The sequence below is a fragment of the Phoca vitulina genome, unplaced genomic scaffold, assembly GCF_004348235.1.
Source record: "Phoca vitulina isolate PV1807 unplaced genomic scaffold, GSC_HSeal_1.0 scaffold42, whole genome shotgun sequence".
Classification (NCBI taxonomy): Eukaryota; Metazoa; Chordata; class Mammalia; order Carnivora; family Phocidae; genus Phoca; species Phoca vitulina.
Window position 1 is genome coordinate 2,444,745 of NW_022589745.1, and position 14,338 is coordinate 2,459,082.

Here is a 14,338-nt window from a genome sequence, read left to right on the forward strand (position 1 = left end):
TAATGTTAAATACTATTCATTACTTTTAGACTTACACCAGACGGCAGGGCCTCACTCACAGTAGAACTTTGCACCGAGTGCTCTCCCCACGGCTGGCCCCCTGCCCGACACAGAAAAAAATAAAATAAACCCTCTGGGATCATGGTGAAGCTGCCTTAAGACTGCAAAAGTGAAATCAATGGTTTCTGCTATATTTTTGGAGGATTGCACATTATTTCCTTTGGGACACTATCTTGGCTCCGCGGGAAGGGAAAATAACTGCACTTTTAAAGGCAAAATTCTCCCTTTGTTTGCCAAATGGGCACAATTTTCTTCCATTTTACTCACCACAGTGGAAGCATATTATGTAAAAAGTGGAGTTGTGTCCTGTTCATCTGGGCATTTGATAGTCTACAAAAAGATGCCTCCCTGCAGTATTGCTGTGTCCCCAGGCTTTCAGCATTGAGCTGCTTGGTGACAGTCCTCACGGGTCAGGCTGTGTGTGTGAGGGCCGCCTGGTCCATCGCATGCAGCTTATAGTTCTGGAATTAGAGGGCTCTCTTTGAATTTCCAATGTTTCCCCTCAAGTGTAAGGCACTAATGAATGCTTTTTTTTTTTTATTCTTACAGTGTTTTCACAAATGGAAGACTATTTATCCCACCTGTAAAAATTATCATACCCAAATTCAGTCTGACGGAATGGAATAGTGTGCTGGCCATGATTGGGGAGAAAGTCTTCCCTCTAGGAGGCGTGCGAAAGTAAGGCTCTGTCACCTGGGGGAGACCGGGTCACAGCGTGGGAATGTCCTCCCTGGACCAGCAAGGCCTCCAACCCTACATCATTAACTCTGATTTTAATTCTTCGGAACAGACAATATTTACTGTCTTTTTACCATACTTATTTTTATTTATTTATTATTAGAGATAGACAGCACAAGCAGGGGAGGAGTGGGCAGAGGGAGAAGCAGGCTTCCCACTGAGCAGGGAGCCCGATGTGGGGCTCGATCCCAGGACCCTGGGACCATGACCTGAGCCGAAGGCAGACGCTTAACAACTGAGCTACCCAGGTGCACCCCCCCGTACTTATTTTTAACCAATTTATTTCATTTTTTATTCAACACAGTTTATTGAATATCTGCCATGTGCTAGGTGTGGTGAATGGGTAAATGAGGACATGGGGATGGGGAGAGGCGGGGTGACCCTGGCTGGTTGTGGGAGTGAATCCTGAGACAGGCTGGTGGACTTAGACCACGGGCCTGGCGTGGATCGGTGGACCACAGGGAGGGAGCTGTGGGAGTGGCCAGGCTAGCAGGCTGCAGAGAGAAAGGTTAAGGCTTCAATATTGGGAACACCGCTGGGGATGAGGAGGCCCAAAATCTTGCATGGGAGTGGGCTGAGAAAGCGTTAGGAAGACACAAACTTTCAGAGTTGAAAAGGCAGAGATGTGGAATGATGCTGAGTGTTGGAAGTATCATCTTTACGGACAGTGATGGTCCCCAGGTGGTAGGCATTGGGGTAGAAGAGCCAAAACATTTACTCTTATTTCACTTGCTGTCAGTTATCTCTCTTGGGGGGTAAATTCAAATGTAAACGATTGATTTACAATCAACAATCGTGGCACCAGTGATGAAGACTGAGCCTATCTTGTGAGTGGGACATCAGCTGTTGGGCATGTAGAGCCGCGGGGTAGTCGTTAACCCAGTTAGGGCGGTGAGTCACCACGTGACCCTACACATGCTGGGGAAGTCAGAGGGTACCTAAAAGTCAGTACTGTGGGTGCCCAGATGTTTCCAGAATGCAGTTATAAATATCAGTGTGTTACTCTCAAACAAAGAGCCCATCATCGTGCGGAGCAGACTGACTTGCGTGTGCTTTTGGAAGGAGCCGGAAGCGGTGGTAGAATTAATCACACATATCACATGTGAAATGGCAGAGGCGAAGCAGGCAAGGAAACAGGATGTTCGGTGGGAAAATAGGACATTAGATTAATAAGCTTTTGATTTTTTCTAATCAATCTAATCAACCAATTCTTATGGTTGAATTTAGAAAAGGTGCAGAGCTTAGGAATGAAAGAAATGCTGGAAGTACAAAGGGTAAGTTTATTTGGTCTCATCACTGCATGAAAAGAACACTTAACCTTCTGAGAACAGACATTCAAACAAACATACAAGCAACCAATCTCGTCCTTGCAAGGCTCCCGTTGCTGGAGGAAGACCTGAAGCTCTTTCGGTGTGTCTGGGACATTTGACTTGAGCTTTTCCAGGGCCCTTTTTTCCTCCAGCTCCGCCACTGTTGAGAGCTCATTCCCTGCATCCACCTCCCTCCACCTGAGCTGTCAGCTCATGCATCCCCTTCCTTGTTTCTGCTGATGGAGCCAAGATTCTTCTGGGCCCCAGAATCAAACCCGGACTCCATCTCCTCCAGCTCCTTGGCCTCCCGCTCAACAACCCCGTCACAGTGCTTGTGATCCACAATTTGAATTTTGGATTATCCCAAGTAGGATTTCTTTGATCTAACTTTTTTTTAACGACAACCCAAACTGTGCCGAGGTGCGTGGTCACCCTGCTCCACGTGATGCCTCGTAGTGTCTCCTGGAGTTGCTTTTCCTTTCATTTAGCTCCTTCCTGTAGAGATGCTCTTGGTGTGAGTCGCTGCGACGGTATTTTAGTGGGCCTTCCCATTTCCATGAGGGTGTGGCTAGCTTCAAAGTTCTTTGCTTTCAGATTTTGAAAACATCACTTCCTTGTGGTGGGCCGTCGGTGCGGCTCTGACCCCTTTGCTCCCTGCTCCTCCCGGGAGAGCCCTTCTGGACGCTCGTGTGCATTCCTGGATGTCTCCCTAATGTGCCCACATGCGAGTTTTCCGGTGGTCTCTCATTTTTGACTCCTATTGACTCAATTTGAGGTCCTCCCTCTTTCTTTAATCCTGTGAAATTCATCTTCATTATTCCTATACATTTTTCTTCCTTTCTACATTTAAGTTTTTTTTTTTTTGAGATTCTTACTTTTGGGCTGTTGGCATGCCTCCTCATCCTCCTTTCTCGGCTTTTCTCTTATACATGTTGTTTCTCATGCCACTTGCCTCTGGGAGACCCCGTCAGTTTTGTCCTCCCAACAGCGGCTCGAGCCACGTCTGCACCTCTTCTGCTGGGTGCCTCTTCTCCATGACTCAGCATTCACATCCGTATTTTTGCTTGTTTCTTCTTTACGCTTTCTTGTTGTTTCATATTTGTAACTTCTCCTCTTATTTTATTTACAGTATTTTTCATGTTTGTATTAAATTCTTGGTCCATCTGCTCCAACACTTCTGCTTCTGGGGGCTACACCAAACGCTCCGTGGTGGAGCCTTGATGGCCAGCGCCAGAGCAGGGGACACTGTCCTCCAGCCCTCACGGCCCTGCTGCCCCTCGGTCGCATCTGCCTCCCCCCCCCCTTGCCTGCTGCCGGCCTCTGTGCCTCCCCGACTTACTCCTGGGGATGCTTGCACCAGCTGTTTGGGTCCTCCAGTGCGGTGACGAACGGAGTGTCCCGGGACAGGGGCCACGGCAGGAGGGGAACAGAATTCCCAGCGTTGTGCTCCTTGTCATGGCCACCTGCTGCCACGTGGCTCTCCGGGGGCTTCTCCCTGTGGTCGCCTGTCCGGAAGGTCTTCTCGTTGCTCCAGGGCTGGTCTAAGGTGGCCGTTCTCATGGGGCTCCCAGAGCAGCAGCGGCAGCGGCGGGGTAAGCTGGGCACTTGTTAGACATGAGTGTTCCGGCCTCATCCTAGGCTCACGGAACCGGAGGCCCTAAGGGCGGGGCCCGGCTGTCTGCGTGTCAGCAAGCCTTCCAGGTGATTCTGGCACTAAGGTTTGAGAAGGACTGACGGGGGGGAGGATGGTTCTGTGGCTTCGACCTCCTCAGCATGCCCTTCTCCTCTTCCCAGTCTGGAGATCGCTGCTCTGACTCCCGATGGCCTCGCACACCCTTGTTGTAGCAGCCTGGGCCTCCTGTCGCAGGCCGGGCTCCTTTCTCCGGCAGCCGCGTCGGCGTGGTGTGTCCACGACGGTCCGCTGACTGTTGCTGGCACCTAGCTCTTCTCTGCTCTCCCACGGCAGTTTCCCATCACTGTGGCGAACTCAATGATCAATTCCTCTCCCTAGAATATTCCAGGCTCCAGAATTCTCTGTGCAAGTTCCGTGTGTGCCTTTCCCCTTCAGTGACAGTCAACCCCTGCGTTCTGGCCTTTGGCCCAGGCCCCTCCTGCTACCCCAGATGGCTTTACCCGTCGTCCCATGAGGAAACCTCCCACCCTCCCCACCCCACAGCTTGCCCCCGCCTCTGTGAGGCCCACAGTTGAGTCCGGTTTTCCTCCTCTTGGAAGTCTGGATCTTTGCCCTTCGCTGGTCACATTTGTGTTTATAGGTTTGTGTACAAACCCTGACTTTGGGGGTAGCAGTGACTTCCTTACTCATAGTTATATCCAACACAGTGCCCACCTCGTTGTCCAGTGCATAAAGATGCTCAACACTGAGTGAATTGAATCATTTCTTACATGAATGAATGAGTGAATGAATACTTGCCAAAAAAGAGTACAGAATAAAAGGGAGACAAATATTAGTCTTTTGGTGCTTATAGAAAGGCATATTATTTGCTAATAAAATACCAGTCTGTTTTCCAGGTATTGTTATAACAATATAAGCCAATTTGTATTAATTTTTGCTGTTATTAAAATTAATTGAACACCAACCAAGAGCTTAAAATGTTCTCAAGGGCCTCTGAGTACTTGTACATAATTAAAAATATACTTTAATTAAAAAACCTAAAAATGGAAAACAAGCCTAACCTTGGAAGGGCAGCTCCCATGGGGTTTAATTAGCCCATTTGGATTACGCTTTCCTACGCTTTCAGGGCTCGCCAGTAGCCCACATCCCGGTCATATTGTCTGCAGAAATGCCCCCAGCCCTGAGGTCACTGCTTGAAGTCTCCAGCCGCTTCTTGCTCTGTTCACAGATTATTTACCATGAATGGGCATCTCTTGGACAACTCGAAGGATCTGCAAGACAACCACTTCTATGTTGCCGCAGGACTGGAGACCTTCAAATATTTCCCTTACTGGAAATCCTCCAAGGTGCCCAGTGAGGTCCAACAGTGAGCACATTTCTTACCTTTCCCTCCCGAGTTGGTAGAGTTTGCCTTTTCCCCAGTATCGCCCCCAAGTACAGCCTGTTCAGCTCTTGGCTGTTTTTCTGGAGTGAAACTTGATATTCTCATTTTATATAGGACACAGTTTTGGATTTTCACAGTGAGGCACGAGGACCCCTGTTGTGTGATGTTGTCACAAGGACAGTGAGCCCTTGTGTTGAGCGAACTGCCGGTGGGGGGACACTGGGAGTCTCAGACAGAAAGAACCTCAGCCTGCAAAACACATTGGCCCCGGGACACAGTCGTGGTAGCTCAGCCTCCATCCAGCACCTCGTTCTGTTTTCTTCCTTTGGCCGGCTTCCCCTGACCTGGACTCTGGAGTTGGTGTGGGGCAGCGGGCCCTAGTGATGAAACCAGTGGTGATGGTTATAGTGGATCCTGGCCCAGGCTAACGGGCTGCACCACGGTGTGTGTATTTGTGCACTTGCGGGAACGTCTACAAGGAAGATGAAAGCATTGGTGGAGTCCCCCTCCCGTCACCAGAGAACTAGACGGTTGGCTGTCCCTTCCTGGGGCAGTTTGCTCACTCTCCTGCTTGCCATCTGAATTTGGCCAAGTTCTTGTGATTAGTGCATAATGTTCTCCTGTGGGCTCCTGCCTGAGGGATGCCCAGTGGCTTTACTGTGAAGAACAGCCCAGCATTGGGCCCTGACCTGCTTGCCCAGAGTCCTGCACGGATGCTCACATAGACAGGTGTGGACTCTGTCCATCTGCAGTTCTCATTATTCAAGGACCTTGAAGTCCCCTGATGAGGTGGTCTGACTTACGTTCCCAGGGCACAATTGCACTTGATGCTTCCTTAGAGAGACTTTGGTGGTTATTAGTCTGGGGCCCTCAGCAGCTGCAGCTCCTAATGGGCTCCTGTGTGTCCATACTGGTGTCCAAGTTCAGTAGTGGGCCAGGGTCAGGAAGGAGGTGACCTGCAAGACTGTGGAGTTCAGCGGTATGTACTGATCCAAATTCTTGATTTTTGTCCCAGATTAAAGCCCCGGTATTAGGGCTGAGTCTGATTTCTTTGCCTCTGGGTCCTATGGGATGACAGGATGGGGCATGGGATGACAGGCAGACCGCCTTGGATATGCCTGCCAGCAGACCGTGAGCCCCAGGGGACTGTGCCCTGCCAGCCACGCCCTTTGTCACCTGCCCTGGAAGGCGGGGCTCTTCTCCTCCCTATTTTGGTACCTGGGTGTCAGGTGCCTCCCTGCAATGTACACGTAGCCCTCCTTCCAGGAGGCTGTGGGACGCGGTGTGTGACTCGGGCACCCAGTCCCTGTTCCTGCCCCGAGGGAGCTCCTGATTTCCGGGGCTGGCTGGGAGGAGCGATTTCCTGCTGATGGTGGGATTTTGCAGCCTTGACCGCTCAGCCCCATGGCTGTGTTTGAACTACATGCAGTCATAGCAACTATGTGAGGGCCTGTCAGGGACCTTCCCTGCAACTGCTTTTCCATCACGCTTCTCATGGTCATTATCTTGAGCAAAGAAAAAGAGGTGTCAGTGTTCGTCAGATGGTTTCACCCGCATGCACCCTGTAAGTTCCCTGGCCCAGAGCCTGGGAAGCTGAGACACCTCCCGGGAGGTATCTGTTTGCACTCAGCTGCTGTTAGGGTTTCTACTGTGAGGCAGAGAATGGCTTCTTTTGTCCTGTCCATAGACAATGACCCCACAGCCGATGGTTAGGTTGGGGTCCTGCCACATGCCTGGCAAGCAGGGCTATTTCCTGATTTTATCCACTTGCTAATTCATTGCTGATTGTCCTAACTGCATGGTGGGTAGAAATACCTTAGGGGCTGTTGAGCTGAGATGCACGGCCCTCTCTGCTCCCGTGTCCCCTGCTCCCCACACGAGCCCCCCGGCTCTCCATGTGTTCTGTTTTTCCCTGTCACCTGTTCATGTGTTGAACCCTGAACCGGGTCTATTGTTTGCTTAAATATCTTTCTCCCTCACCAAAGAGGAAACGAGTCCACAGAGTTGCTAAGAGACTGAGGTCTGTTCCCCACCCACGACGTGGACCCGGGAGGTGCCCTTCTGCTGGAGAGCGGGGTGCCAGAGTGTTCCGCCCCGTGCGTAGCATTGGCGGGTTCAGCCCCCATACAGAAGAATTAGGAGCGGGGTGTGCATCCCGGGCCGCATCAGAGCAAAAGGTGGCAGTTAGACAAGGGGTCTGTCAGTGGTGGGAGGAGGCTGGGCTGGGTTTTGGGTGGGCTTGGAGTCTCTGTTCTTCCACTGGTCAGGGTGCGGCATTGACTAAACCCTCATGTCCCCGAGCCGTGCTTCCTCTCCAGCCCAGGGAGAACATGACGCATGTACCACGGTTCCCTGTGAGAGTTGCATGAAAAACCCATGTTTGTGTGAGTGACTGTCAACTGCCCGAAACCTCAAACGTGTTAGGATGTCCCCCCACGACCGTATACAAGCTTCAGGGCAGAAGGTGCCTGTAAACATAGTGCCACTCACCCTGATAGAAATGGAAATCCATCGGACTTTCCAAGGTCTCGAGGAAGGAGACTGAGCCAACCTCAGTGGGGGCCCCTTCCATTCTGAGGCGGGGAAATGCTGTTGATGTGACCTCGTGATGAAGGGGGGACTGGATGGGCCTTCCGCGGGGCCTTGCCCTCCTGAAAGCCAAGGCTGCAGCCTACAATTTTAGAAAGATGTTTTTTGGCTGACTTTTACACATTTATAGCTGACTCTTTTGTCTTTCAGAAAGTATGCAGACATCGAGAAATACTCACAAAGAAAGAAAAAAGTAAGTCCTTTTCAGGGTGCCTGGGTGGCTCTGTTGGTTGGGCGTCTGACTCTTGATTTCGGCTCAGGTCATGGTCTCCTGGGATCGAGCCCCATGTTGGGCTCCGTGCTGAGTGTGGAACCTGCCTGGGATTCTCTCTCTCCCTCTGCCCCTGACTGCTCACGCTCTTTCTCTCTAAAAAAACCCAGTAAGTCCTTTTCACACAGTGAAGATGAGAACGGTGCTTGGGGACACGTGACAAGGACGCCCCCAGGCCAGCCCCGGCGGTGGGGCCCGGAGCTTCCGGGCTGTGTCTGCAGCCACGAGATGTGGCTCAGAGCGTAGGGACAGACAGGAGGGAGAAGGGCCAAGCCTGGTGTGGCCGCCCTGGGCCTGGGGGCAGCAGGGAGGGGGCACGTCAGGTGCAGAGGTGAGAAGCGCTCACAGTGTGTGCTTATCTGCACGCGGTGTGACACAGACAGCACGAGAAGAGTGGCCAGCAAGTGTCAGGATACGAGCCTGGGAAGGCAAGCAGAAGTCAGATCTTGGCGGCCATACGGGTCTTACCGCCCGTACGTGTGATGACCACACACCCCCACCCATCTTATAAAAACGCAATTTCAGTGGCTCCCTGACATTACTATTCATTCAGTAAAGCTGTTGAGCGCCTACTCTCTGCCCGTCCCCAGCTTTCAGCCCCTTTGCGCAGGCACCTCCCTCCGGAGGCTCATCAGCCGCGTATTGACCCCCCCCACGTATTGACCTATTCTTTCCCAACATCTCACAGCCAGCCCTCGACGTGGCTTTTCCCCTGGTGCAGTTCAGATTTCGTAACTGCCATCTTAGCCACTGTCTTGGAAATACTTTGGCTTCCTTACCCTCTGAACCACCCCACTATTTGCCTGGCAAGAGTCCAGCCTTGGATGAGCCCAGCCCCTTGCCTGTCCACACTTGCACTGAAGGAGCTCAGTGTCGCTGGAGGTAAGGACACAGCTGACCTGACTCTTTACCCTGAGTTCACAGCTGCAGTCCTCATCCTACCACCTTCACTGAAAAAGCCCTACTGCTAAAAAATGCTCTTCAGAATACACTTTGCTCAATTTTGTGAGGGATTTTTGCATGTCTATTCATAATGAGATTTGTCTCCAGTGCTGCTTCTTCATGTGGTCCTTGTCTGGCTTTGGCATCAAGGTTTTTCTGAATTGACTCTGGTTATTTTGGTAACTTCCTGAGCTGAATGATCATCTTATTTATTTTCAGTTTTCTTTCTCTATGGATTGCCTTTAGTATTAAGTGTTTGTTGGGTGAATGAGTGAACGAGAATCGTCGAGAACACAGAACCAATAGACACGATTCTGCCCTAAGGATGAGCTTCATCGCGTGTGATTGGATGACACAGACTTGTTTCATGATAAAATGTTTGTGTGAATGAGTCTCATGCATAGGGTGATGGTTTGCAGGAAAGGGTAATCGACACATGGAGATCCGCAAATGGGGCACAGGTCCTAACGTGGCTCAGAGAAGGGGGCAGATGTTCCAGGTGGAAAAGGAGCCGACGTGGATGTACAGAGTTTTCTCAGCTGTGGGCGCTGAGTTTGAATGTTGAAACTTAGCCTGAGTGGTACAACCTTGGAATCCCATATTTTAATGGTGTGGGAAGCCTCTGAGCACAGAGAACGGAGCCAGGAGTCTGAGGTCGTTTTGTTATGTCCTCATTTCATTATGTTGTTCTGACTCTGGGTCCTGATAGGTAGGGATAGTATTTTCTTTTCCTTTTATTAAATATTTGTTCTATTTGGTCTAAAATTTGGGACATGTTTGTTCTGATATCGCCTATAGTTCTTTCTCTTCTCTTTTGGAAAGCGATCACTGGGAAAGTTAACAGGTTTTAAAGATGATATGTAACATTGAGAATCTTTAAACGGAATCATCACAAACATGCATACCCTGCAATGCAAATAAAAAGTGTTATTTTAGAAAAAATAAATCTATCGTTGAAAATATTCCATGATGTATGACAAGGCATATAACAACAGAGCAAACACATTTTATTCCAGAAAAAACGGGAATTCCTAAAAGAATACAACAGGTATTGATTTTAACAAAGGTTGATGTAAAATCTCTGCGTTTGTTGTATTAATGCCTGTCAAGGTATTTTACCTTATTCATTGCTCCCCGTGTGGAGGTCTACATGGTATGTTGAGCTGAGAATTCAGTCCTTACAAACCTTTGCCCCATGTGAAGAACAGGTGCATTTTTGAGGATGAAAACTAGCCCAGGCTTCTCTGGCTGCATGAGGCTGGGTTTTATTTTATTTTAATTTGTTTTATTTTATTTTATTTTATTTTTTGAGGCTGGGTTTTAGAATTAGTCACAGCAACCATATTATGGTAAGTACGATTGCTTCTTTATGTGCGTGTGCTAGGCTTTCCACATCTCTCTTACTAAACTTCTTTGATTTGTTTTCTGTGGGAAGTGGGGTGCCTCCTACGTAGATGGCCTCTGACCGCTGCTGTTAGCGGTCATGTGTGGTTTCGCTGTCGTCACGGTGAGCCCGTCTCTTCAGCTGAGGCGTGTGCATGGTTGGCACGCTACACGTGTTGAGCGTCGTTGCTGCAAACGTCCTCAAGACGACGTTGATATGATTCAGAATCGAAGTGAAAAATTGTATTCCCAGAAAGGGACAAAGAACAGCAATTTTATGCTAGTGGAGTACGTTCTTCTTTAATTCTTTATATTTTTCCAAAGGAACAACCAACTCTTTTATGAACCTGAGACAGGAAGTTACCGTGTGCAGCTGAAGATGCAGGCTCAGTAATCTGTTACAGTGTAACGAGCCACGCCCTAGGGGATTAACACAGCCATGTTTTATTATTTCTCTAAGTCCTGCGTGTTGGCTGGGTGGGTCTTGGGCCACTTGCACCAGGCTTCCTTACAGGCTGCGTTTAGCTGCAGGGGTTGCTGGGCTGCAAGGTCTGGGCTGGCTTTAGGAGCACATCTGGACGTTGGTGTTGGTCATCGTCCCCGTGGTTGCAAGGTTCTGGGAGGTAGAGAAAGAGACCCTCCCTTAGTGGAGGCATGCAGTCAAGATATGCACACCTCATCTGCATCCAGAGAGGGGGTTTGGTGGCCAGGAAGCACTCTGCCACATTCGTCCACCACGTCTTATTACTGAGGCAGATGCAGAAGGCTTGCTTCCCGTGCTCCAGGCAAGAAAGCACCAGCCTCGAAACGTGCAGAGCAGCTTGGAAGAAAATTCCAGAGATCATAGTGGTGCACTCTGTCCACATTGCCTGGCAAAGCACAGACATACTCAGTTCCAACGCAGAAATGGCTCAAAAGAGCCCGACTCTGGGTGTAGAATCTTGAGAGGAGTTGAGCAATTTATTTCTGTGGCCTTGTTCTCTTGCTTTACATCCAGATGTGCTATGTGATAAAAATCTCTGTCTAAAAGTTCTGAAAGGGCTATTTCAGTAGAAAACAGAACTTCCAGGTAACAGGGAAGCCATGTGACATAGTTTACCTGGTAGTTTGCTTTGTTTCTTAGCGACATGTAAAATAACCACGTGTCTTATGATTCATGGCATTTGATTCCATGAAATGAGAAGAAACATAATGGCCAGGAGCACAGGTGTCTGGGTGACTGTGGATGTGGGAATGTTGGAGAAGCTTCTGGGGCTCCAGGTGTCTGTTAACTTGAGCCGTGACTGTTGAGTTCTAGGAAATTAACTGAGTGAACGTATTCTTATCTTGTTAGATAAGATTCAGTTTTCAGCAACTCATTTACCGTGATTTTGGATCTATTACTTTCCAAGGAAGTGAGGCCAATTTAATAAATGTTTAAAACTGCTTTCCTATATTAAAATGAATATTTTAATGTGCAAGCCTCTGTAAAATGTCAGTAAATAATTAATAAGCATTGTATTTATATCACATCCACAACCAGAATGTTAATATTACCTACTTCTCTTTTGGGCATAGAGCGCAAATGTTGGTAGTGAACAGAAACGAACAGGAGATAACACATTGACAAATTAAAGGCTCCTGTGTGTGCCTGTGTGCACACGGGTGTGAAACAGTCAGAGAGACGCACGCCACGGGACACCCACACTTTAATGACCAGGACTGAACTGTAAAGTGCAGCATGGAACAAGTGTGTTGGAGCTGACACTTGCAGCTAATAACGTCGGGACTGTAGCAGTATCACACAACATCCAAGGCTGCATTTGTGTCTCCTTCTAGTGGCCTGAAGAGGCAACAGTCAGGTTCAAATGTCAGCTAATGTTCCACTTTATTAATGCTTGGCGTAGGGGCTGGTTCTCTGATGGCGGACCCCGGCCCACTTGGAAGCAGGACATTCACTCCGGAAGCTGGTGGGAGGTCTTCAGCGTGCAGCGCTGGCTTTCCTCCTGGGAGTGGCCTGACTCTGAACTCAGCTAGGTGGTTGCTGTTCCTCCACTAGACAAACTCTCTACTTCATCCACATTACCTTGGGGGGCTGCATTTCATGTGCCTGAGCAAGACTATCTGTTACAACAGCATTGAAGTTCGGCTAGATCGAATGAAATAGGCTCCAGAGAAAAATGATAGTCCCCACAGCACTGCAGAGAAATGAACACAGTGTGCCTCGGGTATGTTTCCTGAGAATGTTTTTAATGGGGGAAAAGATTAATGAAATGGAAAAGCAGCACCTGACACCTTTGCAGGGCACTGTGGACCAGCTCATCTCCTCGTGGCGGGGCCGGTGGCCGGTGGCCAGGCTGCAACGGTCTTGGCTTTTGCTGTGCGCTTTGTTCTGCACCAGGGTTGCTTTGTGTCCTTGTGAGGAGGGTGGGACTCTTCCTGTGTCACTGTCCTTCGGGTAGTACTTCAGAGGTAACAGTAAATACAGGGTGTCTTGTCGTAGAGGCTGAGGATCGGGAAAATGGTTGCAAGGAATAGATGAATCCCAACCCCCAGCTGCCCCCAAAACACAAGCAGTGCGCACTGTGTTCTGTTTCTAAGACCAGTTTTGCCAAGATCTGTTTCCTATACATATGAGCATGATTTCAACTTTTAGGAAAGCCCGTTAAAGTAGGTAGAAAGATTTCGCTTGGTTCTTGTATTTGGTTGCGGGATTATTTTATGCACTTTAATTTCTGCAAGGATAAAACAGCTGGTCGTTTGCCTCATAAATATACTGATGTTATAGGGAGGTGCCATAGAGAGCTCAGGAGAAATCTTGATTTATATAGTTCTGCCTGTGTTCAGTAAAGACAGAAAACAGGAAAACTGGAAAGGTGGTTTGTATTATGAAGACAGTTTTTGGGACGGAGCTGGGATGATGCTCAGAATTAGCTCATCTTCCACTGTGATCCCCTCCTGCTCGGTCATTACTGTCTGCAGATTTTTTTTTTTGGACCATCTGAGTTTACCTTTATCTCAGTCCAAAACAAACCTACCACATGTTTAATATCCTTTTATCAGAGATGCTGTGCCTTGCTCAGAGGTTCCAGTGGGAATAGTTTTGTAGGTGTTGAAAACAGTGATTTTTGGGGCACCTGGGTGGCTCAGTTGTTAAGTGTCTGCCTTCGGCTTGAGTCATGATCCCAGGGTCCTGGAATTCAGCCCCTCATCGGGCTCCCTGCTCGGTGGGAAGCCTGCTTCTCCTTCTCCCCCTCCCCCTGCTTGTGTTCCCTCTCTCGCTGTGTCTCTGTCTGTCAAATAAATAAATAAAATCTTAAAAAAAAAAAAGACTCATGGTACACTGCTGTTCCTCACATACTTTTTATTCTTAATTTGTACCTTAGGAGGATTCCAAAGGAAAAGAACCTCACAAATACGACAACATTCCCCATAAGGAACAGGATTCTGTTTTTTATGCCAAAGAGGGAAAGAAGAAAATGCTAGTAGAACCTTTAATGCAAAGCGGCGCAGGTAATGTGAATTTCATTTGGCTGTGGGCATTAAAAAGTGCTACCATTTGAAGAATGTGTTTTTTTTTTTTCTTCTGAGCCAGTTTCATACTGCAAAGCTATGGCTTTTAACTGTCTGATTTTAAAACTTCACTAGTGACGATCTGATTTATTAATGAGACATTCAGCTCCAGGGGCCGTGGTAGTGAGAGGAGAGAAACAAAATCCTAGTGACGAAGGCAATGGGCTTCTCCACCAAGGAAGCCCTCCCAGATTGATGCAGGAATTCTATCCTCTCTGTGAACATCTGGGTGGGCGTGCTCTCCCCTGAGGACCGGTGACACAGCAAACAACCTGCGAACAAATCAGCCTTTGGAGGAAAACATGAAACTCAAATCCACCTGAACTGTTTGGGTTTACTTTTTTTTTTTTTAATAGAAAAAGTAGCATTTTTTTTATTATGTTAGGTCAATCACCATACATTACATCATTAGTTTTTGATGTAGTGTTCCATGATTCATTGTTTGCGTATAACACCCAGTGCTCCATTCAGTACAT

At 48.5% G+C, this 14,338-nt stretch overlaps 1 protein-coding gene across 1 annotated transcript in view; it reads left to right on the forward strand.

Annotated features, from left to right (window-relative positions):
* The window catches only part of DCDC2C (doublecortin domain containing 2C), a 107,559-nt gene that overhangs the window by 33,743 nt on the left and 59,478 nt on the right, over window positions 1-14,338 (forward strand). Inside the window, exons 4-7 of the mRNA XM_032430111.1 lie at window positions 610-738; window positions 4,970-5,107; window positions 7,865-7,907; window positions 13,676-13,802. Coding sequence (XP_032286002.1) covers window positions 610-738; window positions 4,970-5,107; window positions 7,865-7,907; window positions 13,676-13,802 — 437 coding nt within the window. The remainder of the gene's footprint in view (window positions 1-609; window positions 739-4,969; window positions 5,108-7,864; window positions 7,908-13,675; window positions 13,803-14,338) is intronic.